The following is a 21743-nucleotide window of genomic DNA, read 5'->3' as shown; positions in this document are numbered from 1 at the left end:
TCAACTTCCGGCAAGGGTCTCGTTTACGGCGGGTACGGGGGAATTTCAATTCAACCCACCTTTTTTTTTGGCCGTACCGTCCATCCCCTCCCCCCGCCGCGGTCGCCTTTATTTGAATAACCTCTCCCTTCTCATCGAACCTCTCTCCATAGGAGATTATGGAGGGGATACATCATGGAGGGCATGGAGCAGCCCGGCCTTCCCGGCCTATGGCCTTCCCCGACTTCGACGCCGATTCTCATATGATGTCCGACGACTTCTCCTTTGACACTCCATTCAGTCCCTCTGGTTCCTCTAACGCCAATGATGGCGTCCTCGGCAACTCCATCTTTCCCGAATGGACGAACGGTGCATCGCGTGGCGACAGCCCTGATGAGATGCAAAGGAAAGATCCGCTGGCTGCTCAGATTTGGAAACTCTATACCAGGACAAAGTCGCAGTTGCCCAACCAAGAGCGCATGGAGAATTTGACATGGCGAATGATGGCCATGAATCTCAAGCGCAAGGAACGGGAGCAGCAGGCTCGGTAAGAAACACCAGCGAATCCCAAAGCGCCTAGCTGATTTACTGATGTGCGAACAGTGCCTCGGAAACTCTAAGCCCGACACCGAGCGGCATCGCGCAGATGCGCTTGTCCGACGAAGTACCTAGTGGTCCCGATTTTTCGCACGATATGAACCTTGATACCACTTCAGATCCAATGAATCTGGATGACTTCATCGTTCCCTTTGATTCGCCCGCCGAGCACTCCGAGCATCCTCCTGTCGATCGACACTTTACAGCAACGCCGACTGGATCAATTCCTATTAAATCGCGCAAGGACCGTGCCATGATGGATTCGTCCACCGCCGCCTCATTCCCCCACCCGCCCCAGGATCAGCGAACAAACTCCGAGTTTGGATATGTCGCCCGTCGGGTTCGCAAAACGAGCGTCGACGAGCGGCAGTTCTTCAATGGTCTGTCTGTTCCAACCCGGAAGCGGCCTGCCGATGCCTCGCCCCAGGTTCCCCCGGTGTCCAACGCTATGATGGCGCAGCACTCGGAACTGTCAGCGGCACTGCCAGATTACTCGCTCGATCATACACCTTCTGCCTTTGCTCTCTCCGGCAATGGCACGGTAGGCCCCCGCAGACCTCAGCACCACCACACGCACTCTAACATTCCATATGGGTTGGATACATATGGCATCAGCGAAGACCACGGGATCAATTCCGCCGGGCCTTATCAGCAAAATTTCCATTTTTCGCCGTCAGATTCTCCAATGACTGCAGGAAATCCTTTCTCAAGTTTATATGCCCAGACGCCGCTCGCCTCGTCGCTTAACTCAACCGAGTTCTTCTCGCCCCCGCCTTCTGGCTACCAGTCTACTGTGTCGACCCCGCAACCGATTTATGAAGGGGAGCAGTCGATATTCTTTTCTGATGCGCCCTCCGCTGAATCACACACCCAACGCCGCATTCCTAATTATCTCCAACAGCGTCAGTCGAACCTGTCCGCATCGCTACAGCCACGTTACATGTACAACATGTCCAACGGCGAATCTCACTCAGGGAACGCAGTTACAGGGCCACCAACCACTCATGTGTCAGGATTTTCGGTGCCACAACCGCAGCATATCAACCCCTCACAGGTGCTTGGGCACGGCGAGTTTTCCACAACGGCGCCTGCCAGCAGCATGTTTACCTTTGGTGGTGATTCAGATAATGAGGATGAAGATGGCAACTTCGGTGAACGCGGAGGCATTACCATGCCAAATGACTTTGCCTCTCTGGATGAGTCTGGTGAGATGAGCGCCGGTCTTCATTGGGACGGAGGTTTCCCCGGATCAATACAGTCGCTCCCAGGTTTCAGTGCTCAGCACCGCAAACATGTTACGATAGGATCCACAGACATGATGGATGGCTCATCTGAATGGAATCAGGGGGCCACACTTGGCCGCGCGCACGGATCCGCCGCTTCGGTCAGCGAGGTTCGCAACCAAAACCAGGATCCTCGTCGCTACGGGAAGGTTCCTCGCACAGCATCGACCCCCAATGCTGCTGCGCTGCTCCGCCAGAGCTTGAATGGATCAGCCAGCGGGCCTCCGACAAACCACCCCTCGCCAAGCACGCCCCCAGAGTCCGGTCTCAGCAGTGCAGTACCGTCCCGACCAGGCAGCCCTGGTGGGTCGAAAAACGGTGACCCGAACGCGGGACCGACCACCTGTACCAACTGTTTCACCCAGACCACTCCTCTGTGGAGGCGCAATCCAGAGGGCCAGCCTTTATGCAATGCATGCGGCCTGTTCCTGAAACTCCATGGCGTTGTCCGACCACTTTCGCTCAAGACTGATGTGATCAAAAAACGAAACCGTAGCAGCGCCAACACCCTTGCTGTTGGCACTTCCCGGTCATCAAAGAAATCTTCCCGCAAAAACTCCATCCAACATGCCCCATCTACATCGATTTCGTCCCGCATGAACACTTCTGAGTCACCACCCTCAATCAATGGATCCAGCACATTGGGGAAACCCGGTGTTGTGCCAATTGCTGCTGCCCCACCCAAGTCCGGTCCCCCAGCTGGCGTCGCCCAGGCTCGTGCTGGTGTGCAAGTGGCACCCAGGCGGCAGCGCAGACTCGAAAAGGCACCCACTGGATCCGACCCTGACGCAGACGACAACCCTAAGTCAGCTGCTCCCGCCAGTCGGTCCAAGGTCGTACCATTAGCTCCGGCGATGGCACCACCCGCAGCCGCAAACCCAGCGAACCACAGTATCGCCGGTGGGCAGGGTGCCAGTCAGGAATGGGAGTGGCTGACCATGAGTCTGTAGTTAACTTCTACCCCATGGTCCTTTTCTTTTGCCGAGTTTTGCCGATGTGTGACGGGGCCTAACAACCACTATAATCTCACGTATTACACGACTTATGTCCCAGGCGGTCGTGGCTCCTTTATTACTCTCATGTCTTTCCTCATTACTATGTCACGTGTGCTTTTTCTTTTTTGATTTTTTGTTGATTTGATTGATACAACCGCGTCTGTCCGGGACCCGAGCTGCTTATTATGTTTTTTTTTTTTATATATATTTGCTTTTTTTGTTTCCTTTGTTGTCTCGCAGCTCGGAGCCGGGCAGAAGTGCGCATCTCTCTCCGTCTTTGTTTTCTCTTTTTCTTCTTTTTTTCTGATATTATTTTACTCATTTATTCTTGAGCTTCTTGCGCTGCTGAGCAGGCTTTGATTTATGGATCATGTTATCCTTGCGTGATTACTTTTAGACCTCAATATGATCATGATTTTCTCCAATTCATTTCCTTCCGACGTTGAGCTTATCACGTTCGGGTGTAATTGAGCCCTAAGTGCTATTTCCTTTCCATCAACTACAGGCTGAGCGAAGAATGACCTCACAACTGGCTTCAACCCCGGACATTAAGCCGGGGAAACAATCCACGTCATGTCGACGAATAGTCAGGCGGTACTACTTCTTGAGCTTTCTCGAAATAAATAACACATACAAATCCAAGTCATATCGCAGTGTATTAAGCAAGCAATCAAACAAGCAATAAAGCTAATATCAATATAGCTGGAAAGGCAGTATGGAACCTCTTTCAGTCAATATCAACACATTAACACATTGAAATGGCAAAGCTGATTCTTTTCAATAGGGCAACATGTCTAACACAGATGGTGAGTAGCCATCCAGTGGATGTCCGTCGGCCCTGCAGAATCCAACTCACACATAGCAGGAGCCTCCGAACCATTCACTACCAAAACGAACACCACAGATAGGGTCACTGGCCGTGTCCATGAGTCCGCCAGTCACGCACGCGAGAAGATAGCTGAACAGCTCCAACCCGGTTCGTATATCTGGCGGTAGCAGCGCATGGGTTTTGTCTCTAGTTATGTCGAATGACGTCCGATCTGGAGTCGAACCCCGTGCTTTGAGTACCAGCTAAATAGACTGATTGCGTTCTGCAGGAGATATGAAGGCGACCTCTCGTCGCTCGTCAGATACACCCGATAATATCTGGCAATTCGGCCAGGGCGGTCCCAGAGAAGAGCGGGATTATGGGCTGGAGAGGGATAAGTCTTTGCTGCAGTCGGCGCAGGAGACGGTGGCTAAGGCCCTTGGAGGAGGGAATCGTGGTTAGTTGCTCATTGTGGTAATTGTTCTATATTCTGGTATAGCTAATCAGAGTATTAAGGTGGGAGCTGATTCCCTCTAGGAAGCTGATTACAGAAGGTTGTTGTATAGAATGGGATTTCATGTGAGATGTTTATACATCCATTAGGAAAGTTGATTGCACCATTCCTTCTCCTATCCGTTTATTCTGACAAATTATTTATCAAACCCTGGTAAATGCCCAATAATAGCTATCTCCTTATCATATTAGGGTGGACTACTTCTAGCCATGGCCAGTTTTCTGAATCTTGTGGCGGATTCGCATCGTTGAACTAGATATACTTGGAGACAGTCTAAAGCCTACATCGAATTTATAATAATGGTGTCATAGAACATAGGTAGCTCTTAATAGATTGCAAAAACCTACAATATTGTACTAAAAAATAAACATTATATCACGATATACTTCCCGTTTGGGAAGTCATTATGCCTTAGGCATCAACTGATAAATCACGTGTGATAATCAGAGCAAAAAAAGAATCGCCGACAGCCATCCATCTTCAACAATCAATTGACTTTGCACAGCCATGGGGTCCAGCTCTAAAAGAAAGAAGGAGAAGCAAAAGGACTTCCAGGTTAGAACTTCCAACCTGCATTCCTTCTGTCCAACCTACTGACCTCTGCAGAAACCTAAACTCAAGGTTGGGAAAACCAAAGCGAAGCCCGACAACTACACCGATACGAGTTTCAAATCGAAGTGTATGTGCATTTTTCCAGGCTGCTTGACGTGCTGTTATGCTCACAATTACTAGCAATTGTCCTCACACAACAATCTCTCCACCTTTCCGCCCCAACTTCAAATGCCACATTCACGCATAACCTATCTCTCCTCTCCGCCAAATCCGACAGCCAACGACGCGACTCGCTCGCTTATCTGACTACCACGATATCATCTCGACCAGTAAACTCGCCTCTGCCACAACCAGTGAGCGTTATTCTACCATCTCTGCTGCCGCTCATCCTCGATGGAACCACCAGCGTACGGACTCAGCTTCTTAAGCTCTTGCGGACCCTGCCAGCTGGCGATGTCGAAGACCATGTGGCGCAACTCCTTCCCTACGTTCGTGCAGGAATGACCCATCTTGCAGCGGACATCCGTAGCTCTGCTGTGGAGATTTTATCATGGATGGTCGAGGCAGCGGGGGAATCAACAGTTTCCTGCGCGGGAGGATGGATCAAAACACTCAACTGCTTCTTGTCTGTGTTGGGCTGGCACACCGAAGAATCATCGCAGTGGTCCTCAAGCCGAGCTTCATTTGGGAAGTCCGGTAGCCAGGGTAAGCCCATGGTTAAAACGCTTGGGGCTCTGGCGATGTTTTTGGATGCTGGGATCGGGAAACCTTCTACCGGCGGTGTCGATAGTGAGATGTCTGGTGATGATGACGAGAGTGTCGACTGGCCGTTCCCACTTTGCCAGACTGCTCAGCACATGATCTCGGACTCATCTACCCCATTTGCATATTTGAATCTGTTTGGGAAGCCGCGCGACGAGGAAGGGGAAATGTACGAAACGCGTGAGGACAGGTACCGCGTGTTTTCGACTCGTTTCCAGCCAGCAATCGAGCGTGGAATCAAGAGCGCCAGAGAAGAAGGTGGCGAATTGGGCCGTGCATCATCCGGTGTGAGCAAGGTGTTGAAAGAAGCGATTGCGTACGGACCGGGCCCATGAATTGGTTCAGCCAAGGTTAATGAGCAAAACCAAAAACCATCCAATAGAATGGTACCGTGACCTAGGCTGGGGGCTAGAGCTTTTTTTCTGGGCTTTTTTCTTTTTTTTACCTATAAAGCCACCAGTGGAGCACGCATCCGATGAAAGCCAGCTCGGACATCAATACCACGGCGTCTATCTTTACAGAGGCGGTCTCGCCCTGCGACAACTGCAACCACCGCCGAATAGAGCCGTCGGTGCGCCCCTTCGACCGGGGTGGTCGTTGGCTTTGCGCCCTTGCAGGTAAAAGCAAGATATATACAATACCAAGGTTTTGAGGTTAGGCCTTAAGCTGGAGCCTCATATATCTTTTCATAGAACATTGATTTTAGTCATTAATCCCTGTAAGCCAGTAAATCACCAGCAAATAGTCTACAATTATCGCAAAAAAAAAAACATTTCTTAGAAATCTCCTGGGAATAGAGAAATGGACTTCTATGTGTCAAACCATCCAAATTTAAATTTGTAGATATATATATTCTTGGACAGGCTACAACCCATTTAGAATGTTGTACATGTACAACATAGTACTCCGAGTTAATTCCCATTTCCAGCCCAAAGGCTAAAAGTAAAAAGACTCGGAATGAACATGTTTGCTGTTCTATGTATGTGCGCAATACCTTGGTCTGTCTCTTATTCGCTTACCTTTGCTCTGTATTCTTGGAAGTGGATATCTTTTTACACATTTGAAACAAAGAGGGGAAAAGACTTGACATGTCTTGTAGCGTGGGTCCGGCACTTCTCTTTTTATTTTTATGTTTGTATTTATATTTTTAAGGATTCGGGAAATTGGGGGAGCGTTTTTTTTTCGGAGATTAATGCAGGAAGATCATAGAGAGGGTTAGTTATAGTGTACAAAGTACTACCCTATGTAGGTAATGTGTGGGGGTTCGAGGTAAGGGATAATGATGAAAGTTGAAAGTTGAAAGTTCAATTTATGATTCATTTCAGAATTCTATCTCTTCTACTCTGTATGGAGTACTGTCTCACATCTAAAGTTTGCCCTAAGACTTTCTCTTGATTTAATCAGGTTGAAATGGTATAGATCAATCGTTATATTAAGTCCATGGAGATCCACCGATGATTTGTACTGTGCCTATGTGCTTAGGTGCATATTGACCATGGTTATTGTATATTAATACATTATTCAAATCATTTAAATGATTTTAAAATCAGTACATTATGTTATTGACTATCACCCTATTTATTTCCAATAGTTCAAGAATTGGGTGTGAGCTATCTCACCCCTCTCTCATTTCCCCGATCTACATGTACTTTTGCCCAAAGATCGACCATGATCGACTGTCTCTACCCGTCTGAGAGGATCCCTAAAATCTTGAATCTGCAAAGGTCCGATCTGAGCTCTTGCTTTATCCGGGAATATGACGCTAAGTGAAGTGTTTGGCTTGACATATTCTGGATTTGATACCTCACATCTGATGTGGAGAACGGAATACGGAGTACAGGGCGGCCTGACGTTTTTTTCTCTTCCCCCGGGGGCCCCTTACATTCATATCCAAGGGGAAGAAGAAGAAGGAGAAAAGCCAATTAAAGAAGAACAGTTCCATTGAGGACTGGTCTGTGGTTGGCCAGCATTGTCCCTGCCACAATAAACACAATGAAAATAAAAGGACCGAATCCCAGACGGCAACATGCAGCTGCATTAGTGAGTTTGGCATAGCGCTGTGTCATATTGTCTTCCCGATCCCAAACTATACATCGCAAGTGCCACAGCGTGTTTGACGGCTAGAGTTGTCTAAAGTGAAAGGTTCTCCACAGGACCTTACTTGGACGAATCCCTTTGGATGAACCCATTTTCATTATCTGCAGGACCTATCCTTCGGATTCGTACTACCGTTTTAGCCTCAACCTGTTTATCTGTGCCTTTCCAGGTTCCGAGAGGGAGGGAGGGGTGCCCAGACTACTCCTGTGCCCTAGTTCAAGGATCCCCTCCAAGTAAGGATACTACAGCTCACCTGGGATCCTATTAAACTCTCTCTATTTCCGTCTCGCAGTTTCGACTTTTGTTCGCTTTTGATTCTCACATAAAGGACGCCACCTTACCAACTCTGATCGACTTTGTACATATCGACACCCCCTGTATATACATAGTGGTGTCAGCTTGTGTCGACGTATCATATTCCTCGCGTGTCCATATAACCACTCAAGCCCCCTATCGTGTTGAACCTCCTAAGCAGGTGAGCATGTCTTGCTCCCGAGCCAGTGCCTCGGTTCGTCTTCTAACTTGGGAAGTATAGCATTGTCTATTGCTTTGCCCGTTGAACACCCTGCATATTTTTATGTCGACATCCGGGAACTGTCGGATTGCAAAGCCAGCCAGTAGTTGATGCTCCGTCTCCCTATGCATCAATCTGATTCACTGCATGCCTACGCCGTCGCACCAAGCCCAATTGTTCGGACTTATCGACCCGATCCTCCCTCGAAACGCAGGCTCCCCAATATGACGTCCACAAAGACCGGGCCACCACCCAAGCCTCTGGTCACCCCTAGACCTCGAGGCGGGAGTGCTCCACGACCAGAAGCCCGATCAGCAGGTACCGCTGAAAGAGCTGGTAGAAATGAAAGCCTAGTGGACATGGTTCGATTCTTGCAGACCCAAAATATGCCTTCTCAGACCCCGCCTCCATCTCAATCTCCATCTCAACCTCAATCACGCTCTCGCGCTCCCTCTCAACCTCAACCCTCGAGTCCTTCCGATACAACCACTGCACTCCCGATTCCTATTTCGCCCAAGGAATCCAAGCCTGAACCAAAACCAGATCCAAAGCAGGATCTGAAGCCATTTCGTCGTCGCCTCTTGCAGTTTGCCCAACGCCAAAAGAAAGAATCATCCCCCAGGTCAAAGGAAGAAGACCAACAGCGCCAGATCGAAGCACTAACAAGGGGAGGATATCTTATTCCAGCGACGGCTTTACCAAAGGAGTCGAAGGGACAAAAGGAGGCAAAGCGATCAAAGGAGAGCCTATCACAGTCTCTCTCTCGATCTCTTTCCAAATCTAAGAAAGATGTGGAAACCATTGGACAGCCATGGCTGCAAGCCAAAGTCGATACCGACATACGAACAAGTCAAACACGACGTCGCTTGGGCTCTCTGAATCTTGATGACTTTGGCTCAATGGTGGTCTCACTCACTTCCGATTTCGACGACTCTACGCCGCCGCCGTATCAGCCAACTGATCACTCCACCTCCCAATCCCCTCCAGCTATCCCGGCGTCAAGTTCTATGGCAGACCTCAGCCCTCAAAATATCACCCGACCAGCTTCCTCGTTAGCTTCTACCAGTCATTCCTATAGGAATGGGTCAATTGATGAGCAAATCCAACGGCCATCTAGCTCTGCAGAGCCGAGTATCCGTGTCGACCCTGTCTTCCAAGTCACTACCAATACACCCGCGGGTGTGAATGGGATAGAGTCACAGCCCAGGTCGTCCATTGATAACCGAAAGCGAACCCAGCCAGAACAATATCCTGTTCGCAATGTGAAACCCTTGTCACCTACCTTGAAACTTTTTCCTGATGTTGCCCCTCCTCGCAAATCTAGCAAGGGTGCATGGAGAAATTCTTCAATCCCTCGGTATCAAACGATCGAAAATACCACAGTATTGCCCGCATCTCCGGCATCCAGCTCACAGACTGGACCTTCTGACAACGTACCCGAAGCTTCAGATGAAGCAAAAAAGCCATCGGGTGGTCTTATAGATGCTGCTGTTAGTGAGTCAGAACCAAAATGCTCAGGTGCCCTTGCGCCTTCCGGGAGCTCTTCTGCAGCGGCACTATCTACAGAAAAAGTACCAGAGAATTCTACGTCGCAAGATGAGACCAAAGTTCGACCGCTCTCATTGTGTCTGGGCACATTGAAGGCATTTCCTCTCCCAGCACCTACAAGGCCTCTGCCATCACTGCCCAAAGCTAACTGCCCGCCGATTACTCAAGACGGTAACGCTCGGTCTAGTCGAGCGATTGATTCTGAGACAATGTCTCCCAGTCTGAATTCCCCGTCGACAACACTTGTTGAAGACCGCGAGATTGAATCCGCTGTGGACAGTCCTTGTACCTTTGATTCGCGCCCGGTAATCGCCCTTGGCAGCGTCGATGCTGGAGGGTCAACGACCGAAGAGGAGGAAGGCTTGATCACCACTTCGCTTTCGGAACACTACCAGCCAACCCCGGAACATTGCACTCCGAGAGGACGTGTGTCAAGCGTGCGCATCCCTCGAATGCAAGAGCTTCCCGAAAGCCCTTCAAGTCAATGTGATGAAGAGGCCTCAGACGGGCAGCCTTTGGCCGACTCCCCTGTTCTAGGACATCCTGTCCCTATAAAATCCAATGGCAAACGTGCTGTTCTGAAGGGGCTTCAGATCAATTCCCAAGTCAGTCGAAACAACATTCCATTTGGTCTGCCATCGCCTCCGCCCACTGCATCACTCCCATCAGTTCCACCTCAGCACCCACCTCCTCCGCCTCCTGGGCAAAAGGTTAGCCAACGCAACTACACCGCGCCTAATGTGGCTATTCCGCCACTGATGAGGAACATGGAGCCGCATCCTCTACCGAGGCCCTACCGAGGTTCGACCTTATCCCGGAGCGACAGCTCAGGGAGCAGCCTTCGACATGAGAGTTTCCCAGAAACATACCAACAAATTCGCCCTGAATCTCGCCCAGAGTCTCCGCTTCCGTCATCAGACGACGAGGTCTTTGGTCCAGAGATAGACACCAAACATTCGCGCCGCGAGGCCGACAAATACCACCACCTCCAACCGATACGTCGAGGATACGAGACAAGGGATCCACGGCAGATGCCTACCCACAATCGACTTCGTTACCCTAATCCTGCGCGCCCCATGACACCTCAAAGCCGCAGCACCCACAGTCGGGAGAAGACTTCGTCTCCTCAGTCACAATATTCCCAATCCACTTACAGATCCAGGGGGAGTCTCAAAGCAGTCAACACACCCGCGCTCCTCCTCAAATGGATCACCACCTCGAGGACCGGGTCGCGAATCTGGAACGCCAGAACCAGATTTTACAGGCTGCTCTTATGGCGGCGCTCAACGCTGGAGTTCAGAATCCTCTCGAGGGTCTCAATCTCGACCCGAACATTTCATCCGGCCCCTCACACGCTCCCTTTACGCACCAATACTCCGGCCGCTATACACCACGACCTGATAGCTGGGTCAGCTCTTCTCGCAGCAGTGAGCACAGCGGATTTGAGACTTCTAGCTCCTACCGAGATACCCGATCAAATGTCAAACAGCTGGACAACATGATCGAAGACATCGAGTCTGGTTGGCTGTCGGACAAGTCTAGTTTGAGTGGAGCAGCTCGAGCTGCCCGCAAACGATAAATAACGATCTTTTTTTTTTCTTTCCTTATATTTTTCTTACATCTTCATACTTCTGACAAAACGATGTTACTCATTTATTGCTTGTGATGACTTCTATTTCTACATATCCCGGTCCCGTCTATCTTTGCTTATATTTTCTATGATACCATCCTGTTTTAGTCTTGATTTTCTTTTTGGATTTATGATTTTACACTGAATGTTATGCTATATATCACTGCAAGCAACAATACATCAGATCTAACTATATAGTTCCGAGTAGTAGTTCACTGTACAAAACTCTCACATAATCGAAACTAATTGGCAGATCTTTAATATAGAGATGGCCTTATCAATTGAAGTTTTGTAATTTTTGCCGGTCTCCTCTTTATAGGAGGATTTTATCTATCATCCATCGATGTTTTTATGTCCATCCAAATGAATGCTTAGTCATTTGTTTTGGAGACGCCCAAGTGCACCTGGTCAACTTCTTGCACTCCATGCGCTCCAATCATTCTGGCTGGGGGAGAGTACATAGCGGAAACAGCAATTTCAAAGACATGAGATACTCAGCGCTCGTCTAATCCATCCCTAACCATAACCTCCCACACCGCATACCAACAATTTTCACTTCCCCCGCGGAACCCCCAAATCATGGCGAACTCAGGACAAGTAAGTGCAACCTCCCCTCCAAAGGTGCTGGACTAGACTAATAAGCCCCAAACCGCACACAGCAGGTCCCCCAGCATGTCACCGCGCTGCTCTCACACCTCACCTCGCGCCCGGGCGTGCAATCCGCCCTGATTCTCTCCCGCAAAGACGGATCCATAATCCAAAGCACAGGACAGCTAGCCCAGACGACCGAAGAAAACGGAAGCTCTCGCACCGCACAAATCACCCCATCCACAACCGAACCGAACCCCCTCTCCGCCGCCCAGTCCACAGACTCGTCCCCTACCTCACCCACCGTGTCACAGCCCTACCAACCCTCACAAGCTGAGACACTAGCTGCCCATATCTTCGCTTATGTCTCCAGTGCCGAGGCACTGGGTGTCTCGCTATCCCGACCCACGCCCACTGTGCAGCGACCTAGCGACAGCCATTGGGATGTTAACTACGACCACGGGAACGAGACGGGCACAGCACGTGGGGAAGACCGGGATGGCGAGGGTGTCGATCGAGACGAGGATGGAGAAGTGAAGCTGCTTCGCATGCGCACAAAGAAACACGAGATCGTTGTCGTGCCAGATCGGAAGTACCTTCTTTGTGTCGTACATGATGCGTCCCCCAGTGGAGGGCCTGGGGCGACAGGCTCACGCTCCCGGTAGTGGAAATTATGGTTCTATATTGTGAATATGGCTGCTCTTGTGTGGTTGTTTTTTTTTTCCCCGGATTTTCTTTCTTGGTGTGTGTTTACAGGGACTTGTTTTGTTGGCTTTGGATTTCATACATATACCCGATGGAAGCAAAATCTTCGCATTTAATTCATGTTTTCCATGTCATGGCTATGTGTAGGACTGTCTATGTATGGATTGTCAAGAGATAGGCGTCTATCTGTTCAGTTACACCAAATTGCTGGGTTCTATTGCTTTATGGGTGGACTGTACTGTAGGCAACGTGGGCGGCTGTTTGAGTGAAAGCAACCTACTGTTTCTTTCCATATAGATCCGTCGATCGCAAGATCTATGATGTAGAGTCGCCATGTTCCTTATCAGGTCCTTGAGACGGAATGGAAATCGAAGTACAACGTAGCTTGAGACCGGAGAAAATCCGCTAATAGCTCCACTGTTTACCCCTCTCAGCGGGCGAGACAATCATCAAATGGACAGATAGCCAGGTATCCTTCGTATCTTGCAATCCTCTCGTCAAAGAGTACATCTACTATCTAGCCATATCAAGCAAATCTGATCATATTCAATATGGCTTCTACTCTTGATGTCTCGGCAGCTCGCTCTCGATTCCCTGCTCTGCAGCAGGAGCAAGTATATATGGACAACGCTGGTGAGACGGGGCTCCATTTTTATGGCCACGATAGCTTTGAGATCCACGCTGATTATTACAGGCGGAAGTCAGGTTCTCGATACTGTGGCGGACTCGTTAGTCTAATCGATCCCATTATAGATTGCTACATGTATATACTGACGCGGCCATAGCATCCGTTATTACCTGCTGAACACGAATGTCCAGCTCGGAGCTAGCTACAAAGTCTCCCAGACTTCGACTAATGCGTACGATAATGCATACAAAGTGGCTGCTGGGTTCACCAATGCCGCGCCCGATGAGGTACATGCACTATAATCCATTACTTCTCAAGAAGTATCAGAACTGCCCAAGTTTCGGGTGCTAATGCATGGGAAAAGATTAGCATCGGTATCTCAACTACCCAGCTCCTGCACAATCTCTCGACGGCGCTCAAATTCCAACCTGGTGATGAACTGGTCTTATCCAAACTTAACCACGAGGCCAATACCTCCCCGTGGGTCCATATAGCAGAGAGGTTGGGCTTGACCGTAAAGTGGTGGGCTGCTTCCGAGCCAAAGAACCCAGTGTGCAATCCATCTGAGTTGAAGTCCTTACTCTCCGATAAGACCAGACTCGTAGCATGTCCTCATGCTTCTAATATCACTGGTACCATCAGTCCCATCCGAAAGATTGCAGACATTGTTCATGTTTATCCTCGTGTGAGTAATTATGAAATCTTAAATCTACTAGGCTCGACGCACTTGCTCACAAGAACTTAAACAGGCACTGCTGTGTGTGGATGGAGTTGCCCTAGCTCCGCATCGTCAGGTTGATGTGAAGGCGTTGGACGTGGATTTCTATGTAAATTGCAACCCAAGCTTTTGCATGACTGGTTCATTGCTGACCTCCTCCCCACTAGGCATTCTCCTGGTACAAAGTGTATGGACCACACTTGGCACAACTATATGCCTCATCACGCGTTCACGACCAGATCCAGTCGCTGGGGCATTTCTTCAAGCCCACAGATACGCTAGACCTGAAGCTCAACCTTGCCTCGGCTAATTATGAGCTTACACAGAGTATTCCCCAGGTTGTGGAGTACTTTGGTTCTGACCCTAGCATGACCTGGGCCCAGATGGCCGAGCATGAGGAGCGGCTACAACAGATTCTACTGGAATTCTTAGCTTCTAATAGCCGGATTGATATTATCGGTGAACCTTCAGCCAGCAAGGAGCTTCGCGTGCCGGTTATTAGTTTTGTTGTACAGGGAGTGGACAGTCAACGCGTTGTGGAGGAGGTTGAGCGTCGATCGGCCTTTGGGTTCCGCAGTGGTCATATGTACAGCCATCGGCTACTGGCCGACGTGTGCGGATTAGACAATGTGGAGGACGGGGTGGTGCGGGTCAGTTTCCTGCACTATAACACCGGTGAGTGGATATTATCTCGTTTGGATTTTGTTTGACACTAATAAAGACAGAGGCGGAAGTACGGGGGCTGGTAGAGGTATTGCGAGACGTGCTTGGATCCTTTTAGTTGTATATAGCTTGTGTACATCGATATACAATAAGTATAGTTGGGCTATCTGCATATATTTGATCAAGACTATACATGCTATGAAAACATTTTCTCAAAATTTATCCTTTTTCCCACTACCAACTCCAACCGCATATTTTGTTTGCCACTTGGCTGCTCTGTAATGGTGGATTTCTCCACGAATATTTGAACTTTCAATAATCCACACACCACCCTGAAGCCTAACCCTGTAAAACATCTCTTTGTTTTCAGCCTAAGTTCCCACCGTGAGGTCATATGAGTTCACTCCCGAGGTTCCCCAGCTCCATCTGGAAGGCTGCAGGCAACCCCAACCAGCGATGCCGATCACAGGGTCAACCAATCAGCATAGAGATAATCATGGAATAATGGGAATGATAGTGGATCACAGCCTAACAGCCGCGCGTGGATTGGTAAAGGTGCGAAGACAGCGTGGCAAGCGGATTTATGACTCAGTAAGCTTTCAGACTTGGATGGAATTTTATAGCCATTGTGGTGTATGTTGAAACATTTCCATTTTGCTGATTTGTTCATATGGTTTTTATTTCTTTTCTTAAAAATAAGATTCATCAGACTATGAGTGGCTACACAAACATAAGGTGTCACTGCATAGTCAAGTTCATTCTCGGTAATAAGATAGTTAAGTAAATAAGCATTAGCATGATAATAGATATGGAATATATTGGACTATCTGATAGAATGTAGTAGATACCATAGATATCATAGCATATAATAGTATATAATAGCATATAAATAGTATGTTGTCTATAAAAAAAAGGTGATAGAAGCGTGAGTCACCGTCGTACCACACCCTCCTCCTATCTCGGAGTCTCTTGGCCGCATCCGGGTTTTCCCTCCTTCACCCATCTCTCAAAATGTTCCTCTCTTGATTTTATACAGGAGATTTATACGATTATAAAAGAAGTAGAATATTTGACTATATTCTATTTCTATATATACGTTGTGGTCCCTGCGCCTCCCGGCATCTTCCTATAACCCGCCACCCACTTCTTCTTCGCCACAAGTGTGACTGTCTTTTTCCCCTTCCCATTTTTTGCCCCCTCCTCCCCCCAATCTTCTTAGTCAAAACTCCCATTTTAAAGAGAAAAAAAAAAGAGAAAAAAGAGTCATAGGTAAATGTCGTTCCATAAATGCCCTCTTCCCTTTCTATTCTTTCTGACTCTAACATCTCCATCTCGCCTCCCCCTCAGCCTCATCCTCCCGACTCTCTCGCCTCCCTCTCTGCCTAGCCGCTTCAACGACTGCCTTGTACAGACAGCCACCAGCGTGGTTCTGCCTGTCTACGGTCCGTTGGGTGCCTTGATATAAACTCCTTTTCTATCACACGACTCATTTCAAAATGTACCTTATTGATTCATCCGTTCCGATCGCCTGTGTTGCTGTTACCGACCTCCGCATCGTCACCGTCTCTGGCTCCATCTAATACCACCCGGAAAGAGTCATTCTCGCCACGTGCCCCTGCTTTGGTTATTATATCAGAAGCACTTGGTTGATCGGATCGTGAATACGTTTTCCTTTTCTTGTTTTTATAGTTGTTTTCCCCCTTTGACCTCTTTTTTTTTTAAACCGCTACACCCGGCGGTTCCGCTTATTTTCCCCTACGTCTGGTTATCAACCTGGCTCTTTACATTTAAAGGTCTGCCGTCGCCTTCGTCGCAAAGACGGCTTCTGTCTCCTCGGCTCTCGTTCCCGGTTCCCTGCTTAACGGTATCTTGACACACTTAACGGTTCCAAAAATCGGACCATCTCGCTTTTATCCGGTTGTCTTCATTTGAACATTTGTTCACACAAACGCCCTATATGAACTCTACAGTACTCCCGGATATGTCAGGGATGGACGTCTTGGGGTTGAACCTCTCAAACCCAAGTTCTCAATTGACAGCGTCTCACCAAACTCACCCCTATGCATCCTCGATCTCCTCCTCCGCCTCTTCCTCTTCCTCATCTGTATTCTCCCTCGATTGCGTCTCCTCGCAGAGTTCGATATCATCGACATCGACCAACCCGGTTGACGTGATTTGGGAGAATGAGAGTAATAGCCAGTTGGCGGGAAGAAATCCGAATGGAGCCTGTCCCCGGACTTTTGCCAAGGGACCTGCTTCCAAGGTGGACGGTGTAGTGCCATCCGAGCTGCGAACGCACCCTCGGCGCACTAACAGTTATTCTTCTAGCGCTCCCAGTGCGCGCCCTCCGCCATGTCTGCTACGGCAGTCGGAACGGAAGGTGAACTTCGTCGACAACCTCGTCGGTAAGTCTTGAAAAGGACTCCTCAAAGTACGTTTTGTACGCCCGGCTAAATAATATCCCCCTCCTTTTAAGACACCGCATCACAGATTGTTGAGATCATCTGGCCCCTTTCCGCCGCAGCATCCCGCAGTGATGCCGCGACTGGATCCAAAGGGGTTCTTCCTCTCCGTACTTTTATCCAGGAGACACTCCGCCGCTCCCGTACTAGCTACAGTACCTTGCAGGTGGCCTTATATTATTTGATTAAAATCAAGCCCCACGTGCCCACGCATGACTTCACCAAGGAGCAGCCTCGGGATCAGTCGCCTTTGCGGGCGATGCAGTGTGGACGTCGGATGTTCCTGGCAGCGCTGATTCTCGCTTCAAAGTATCTGCAGGATCGCAACTACTCCGCTCGTGCCTGGAGCAAGATTTCTGGCCTCAATACTCTTGAGATTAACCAGAATGAGCTTATGTTCCTCAAGGCTGTCGGATGGCGCCTGCACATCGATGAGGCAACCTTTCAGCGTTGGACTGACTTGGCCTTGAAGCTGACCCCTGGTGCCGGTGGACCCCCGGTTGCTAAAGGTCAGTGCTGGCAGACTGTCATACCCAGACTCACCCCTGAACTGGACTTTGTAGAGTCAGAGCCCTTGACCCCGGTTTCGGCAATGGGTGGGATGGATCTCGGTCTCTCGGAATACCTCTCGCCTCGTAGTCTGCCAAGCAACGAGTCGGTGCGCTCCTTGCCGCGCGAACAAAATCCGACTTACCATCGGAGTCTTCCGCGAACCCTGGAGCCGACTCCGCGCATGGATTTTGCCAACTTGGCTTTGCCCGGTATTCCACGGCCTATGATGCTTCCCACGCCACAGTTGACCCCCAATCCCAAGTGTCGTCCACTCCTGCTGCGAGTGTGACTGCTTACAACCCCCGTCGCCCATCCATCTGTACGGCTATGTCTCAGGCGCAGAATGCGTGCATGGCGCGATCAACACTTGATCAGCGCACGCCCCTGTCATTCTGCCCTCGGACTCAGTCGTACGATGGTTTCCCGGCTGCGGCTCGTCGGTCATCTTTGGCTCGCTCGACCTCCTCGGCATCGTCGCCTGACTCGATGGTTTCGGATGTCTCCACTCTGTCGTCCCGCTCTTCGCGGTCGTCATCAGTCTCGTCCAACGCCTCGGGTAGTTCTGGCTCGGCGCCAGCTCGTCTGGCCGTTAAGGCCACATTGCGCTGCACGAGCAACTCCCTCAAGGAGTCCCGGAAGACTCTGGCCATTGCCTCTCCGATTGATGAGAGTTGTCTGGTCGGTGTCTACAGCTCTCCTGAATATCCTAGTTCCATGGGTTCTTCGGTCCCAGACCTGTCTAATTTTTCCCTGGATTCCAGCCTGAGCGAAGCTGCTCAGAGTCTCTGCGAGCTTTCTGGCGCGACACCTGAACGGCGCCAGTGCCGAAAACGTGGACGTACTGGATCCGACGATCTCTTGCTCCAAAACCATGTGCGCCATCTGGTCAACCTCGGAGCCTCCGGAGACCAATCCGTGTTGCCTGATGGACAGTTCCCACGCTCGTTCATGACGCAACACGGGTCCTCCATTGCCCCTGTGCAGACTGGCCTAGTCTCTGGACCGGCAGGCATGAAACGTGCCTGCTGTGGCAGCGAAGCACGCAAGGTCGCATTGAACCCGAGCCTCCGTGTTGCGGAGTACTTGAATTAACTTGCGATTTATTAGCGGATTTCCTTATTTTCTTAATTTCCTTTGTGCGAGGCAAAAAAAGAAAAAGTCCGTCGTTCTGTTTGTGTTTTTATTTTATTTGCCCTACGGCGAACCTGACCCCGTTGTACATACCCCTATTCTCGGGCACTCGGTCGTACGTATTGGGACTTGGGCGTTTGATTCCCACGATGTGTACGATGTGGTGATGACTGGCATGTCTTCTACTTGCATCGAGCATCTGTTCTCTCACTTTTATTTTCCCCTTTCTTTTATTTACTTTTTGTGATTGCGAACGGAGTGTGGTAGGCATGGGACGGTTATGGTCTTTATTTACTCTGGTTACTTTGGGGGATGGAAAGCGGGCGTCTGCCCTGATTATACCTGTATCAACTCATCCATCTAGGGGATGGTATATCTGCCATCCCCGAGGGTTTCTTGCCCTCGGATAGGATAGTCAATCCAAATACAGCTTAACAGCGATATCGGCCCCCCTTTCTCGTATTCCTAAGCGCCCAGGCAACTGCCCAGATATGCACATGACAAGGTCTGACCGTGCAACCATGGCACTGGAATCCATGGTTCCGCTGTGAGTCATTCAGGCATCAACGGTGGCGCTAGATGTGGCTGTGGACCCTAGGTGTGGCTGTGGGGATATTAGCGGGTACTTAGCTCCTGATTTCCAAGTATAGAGTGGAGCTTATGCACGACACATACGGTTCACAGCCTCGCTTTTAGGAGCTGTGTACGGAGTACTCCGTACCTTTATTCCAATCTTGGGGTGCTTGAGCATATGCAGACAAAAGTCCCATGTCTATCTGCAACTAATTTTAAAATTTAATTCAATACTAACAAATACCATATGGTGGAGGCTAACAAGGTCTTCTTCCTTCCTCAGATATCGGCTTGATCAGATGAAGTACTCCCGGAAGTCACATGCCAATTGTTATTGAGGAAGATCCCAGAAATGAGGATACGGCGGACTTATTTCCGAAATTGGTCACTTGAATATTAACATAGACATCTTCTACATGTCACTCGGTACAGAACAAAAGATTCACATCAATATCAGATAGAGCCTAAATAGCCTTTTCCACATCCATATGTTTCTCCTGTGTATCAGAAACCACGTCCTTCCTATCTGGGTCATCTGCTTTCATTCCCTCGACCACCGTGCCTCTATCATATATCTCATCAGGCAGCACAGCGCGGTCAATCCGAGTCTCTTGCGCAGGAAGCAGCCATGACAACAGCACGTAGGCAATAGATGTGGCAACAAAGCCCAACAACCACCCAAACTCAAACGGATGTACACCGGAGCCGACATCGATATGAGAGTTCACAGAATTGATCAGTCCAGGGAGACTTGGCACAACACCAATAATAAAAGACAGCACAGCGCGCCAGTTTATGCCATACATACTCTTGCCCGAGAAGCCCGGGATAGAGAATGTATAGCGATATGTCGGGTTGCCGGGCTGGTATAGAGCCAGGGTGTCATATCGACGGCGGTTGACGATCCAGAAATCAAACATCATAATTGCAGCAATAGGACCGAGGAAGATCGCATATGCAGACATAAAAGAAAGGAAGTTGGTTGCCGATGCGAGGATTTTCCAGGGGACAAGACACCACGACAACAAGGCGCATAGGATCTGCCCACGTCGGATATTGATATACCTTGGTGCTAATGCGGTGAAATCGTTAGCGGCTGAAATGGAATTGGCCGAGATGTTCACGCCCAGGGAAGCCAGTGCGAAGGAAGCTGCGCCGAAAAAACGACACGCTCGGTTGGGCCAGTAGCTGATCAAAACCGTTGGATCCCATGGAATAGACGAGAGATTATAGTGGACTTGCCCGGCGGATGAGGAGGCAATTCCAATAAAGGCGAAGAAAGTAAATACAATAGGTAGCATGGGGATATAAAGGAGCTGCCAGCGGGGACTGATCCGGGAGTAGCGGGAGAAGTCAGACTGACAACCGGTTAGCTTTTGCGACAATTGATAATATGACAGCATCAAAATTACCATACCTGATTCACAGATAACGTTGCATACACCCCTAGGACCGATGTCATATTGGCCAAGAACAGCCAGCTATACTTGGACCCGGAGACGGTTGGAGCCTGCTGTGCGAATACGCCACCACCGCCTTTCACAGTGACAAATGACCATATCAAGATAGCGATCCAAGCGATGGGAACCAGAATCGATTTGACCGTAAATAACCTGCGCAGATTGTTTGGATGCATGCATAGGAACGGGACCTGGATCAACCAGAAGATCAGAAACCCAACCATACCACCGGTCGTGATTCCCTGTGACTCAGGAATACCATTCGGAAGAACCAAATAGCTTGGCCATATTGCTCCAATCATGACGCGAACCGCATTTCCACCGTTGACATTTTGGATAGCAAACCAGAAGACGGCAAGGATGACTCGTGAAATGATAGCGATATATGAGCCCCAAAAGCCCCAGCTAGCACGCGCAATCACGGGGAATGGAACATGATATATGGCACCCACAGTACCGTTTGCAGCAATGACCAATGATATAATGAAGAAGGATAAGGCGACGATGCCCAGAGCTTCACGATAGGTGAAGCCGACGGCAATCATACTACTGGCGAATTGCCAGGTCGCTGCGTTCAAGGCATCGGAGATCCAGTAAGCTAATAGATAGCATATTCTATTAGTCCTATCCTGGTATTCGCAAAGATAAGCACAAGTACCGCACCTATTATACTGGATATGCCCCATTTACGGTCATCTTTGGCAATCGGGTCGAGATCACGGTTTGTCCATCGTGCATTGCCTGCTGCAAATTCAGACTCCCCCTGCGAGACCCTCATATGTGGCCTTGAAATGCGTAGCTTCATGGTTAAAGATGTAATCGGTCTGATGGGTTCATGGATGTTCTTAAGATAAGGAGGGTTCCAAGCTCCGGTCCTTTCGGTGTGTATTTTGAGGTAACACCACAACGCAAGGGATAGAACAGCTCAATAATCAAGACGATGAGATCAAAAGAAATGCCGGTCCAGCGTCTTCTTATTCCCCA

The 21743-nt window shown here is 49.4% G+C and overlaps 9 protein-coding genes across 9 annotated transcripts; 8 read left to right on the top strand and 1 right to left on the bottom strand.

The window, feature by feature from the left end:
* Positions 1–158: 158 nt before the first annotated feature.
* On the top strand, positions 159–2809 carry N7516_006606 (GATA-type transcription factor; the record flags this gene model as incomplete). Its single annotated transcript, XM_057219326.1, has 2 exons — positions 159–526; positions 583–2809. 2 exons carry the CDS (start codon positions 159–161, stop codon positions 2807–2809), a joined length of 2595 nt encoding a protein of 864 aa, XP_057073417.1.
* An 870-nt stretch (positions 2810–3679) lies between these two features.
* On the top strand, positions 3680–4124 carry N7516_006605 (Armadillo-like helical; the record flags this gene model as incomplete). The annotated part of the gene is made up of 2 exons (XM_057219325.1): positions 3680–3830; positions 3952–4124. The coding sequence occupies 2 exons, from the start codon at positions 3680–3682 to the stop codon at positions 4122–4124; spliced, it is 324 nt and encodes a 107-aa protein (XP_057073416.1).
* Positions 4125–4683: 559 nt separating this feature from the next.
* N7516_006604 (IPI1/TEX10 family protein) lies at positions 4684–5825 on the top strand (the record flags this gene model as incomplete). Its single annotated transcript, XM_057219324.1, has 3 exons — positions 4684–4731; positions 4783–4855; positions 4909–5825. 3 exons carry the CDS (start codon positions 4684–4686, stop codon positions 5823–5825), a joined length of 1038 nt encoding a protein of 345 aa, XP_057073415.1.
* Positions 5826–8211: 2386 nt separating this feature from the next.
* Positions 8212–11228, top strand: N7516_006603 (uncharacterized protein; the record flags this gene model as incomplete). The annotated part of the gene is made up of 2 exons (XM_057219323.1): positions 8212–10769; positions 10829–11228. The coding sequence occupies 2 exons, from the start codon at positions 8212–8214 to the stop codon at positions 11226–11228; spliced, it is 2958 nt and encodes a 985-aa protein (XP_057073414.1).
* Positions 11229–11858: 630 nt separating this feature from the next.
* Positions 11859–12532, top strand: N7516_006602 (uncharacterized protein; the record flags this gene model as incomplete). The annotated part of the gene is made up of 2 exons (XM_057219322.1): positions 11859–11876; positions 11939–12532. The coding sequence occupies 2 exons, from the start codon at positions 11859–11861 to the stop codon at positions 12530–12532; spliced, it is 612 nt and encodes a 203-aa protein (XP_057073413.1).
* Positions 12533–13123: 591 nt separating this feature from the next.
* On the top strand, positions 13124–14699 carry N7516_006601 (putative aminotransferase; the record flags this gene model as incomplete). The annotated part of the gene is made up of 7 exons (XM_057219321.1): positions 13124–13205; positions 13267–13300; positions 13358–13487; positions 13565–13885; positions 13950–14027; positions 14086–14593; positions 14644–14699. 7 exons carry the CDS (start codon positions 13124–13126, stop codon positions 14697–14699), a joined length of 1209 nt encoding a protein of 402 aa, XP_057073412.1.
* A 1839-nt stretch (positions 14700–16538) lies between these two features.
* Positions 16539–17884, top strand: N7516_006600 (putative G1/S-specific cyclin Pcl5; the record flags this gene model as incomplete). The annotated part of the gene is made up of 2 exons (XM_057219320.1): positions 16539–16986; positions 17058–17884. 2 exons carry the CDS (start codon positions 16539–16541, stop codon positions 17882–17884), a joined length of 1275 nt encoding a protein of 424 aa, XP_057073411.1.
* Positions 17885–17922: 38 nt separating this feature from the next.
* On the top strand, positions 17923–18687 carry N7516_006599 (uncharacterized protein; the record flags this gene model as incomplete). The annotated part of the gene is made up of 1 exon (XM_057219319.1): positions 17923–18687. One exon carries the CDS (start codon positions 17923–17925, stop codon positions 18685–18687), a length of 765 nt encoding a protein of 254 aa, XP_057073410.1.
* Positions 18688–19763: 1076 nt separating this feature from the next.
* N7516_006598 (nucleobase cation symporter-1 family protein) lies at positions 19764–21537 on the bottom strand (the record flags this gene model as incomplete). Its single annotated transcript, XM_057219318.1, has 3 exons — positions 19764–20657; positions 20717–21357; positions 21423–21537. The coding sequence occupies 3 exons, from the start codon at positions 21535–21537 to the stop codon at positions 19764–19766; spliced, it is 1650 nt and encodes a 549-aa protein (XP_057073409.1).
* Positions 21538–21743: the final 206 nt, after the last annotated feature.

Source organism: Penicillium verrucosum, assembly GCF_028828655.1.
Source record: "Penicillium verrucosum strain IBT 35672 chromosome Unknown utg000002l_segment0_segment0, whole genome shotgun sequence".
Taxonomy (NCBI): Eukaryota; Fungi; Ascomycota; class Eurotiomycetes; order Eurotiales; family Aspergillaceae; genus Penicillium; species Penicillium verrucosum.
The sequence above is the reverse complement of the archived record's forward strand: the minus strand, read 5'-3'. Positions and strand labels throughout refer to the sequence as shown.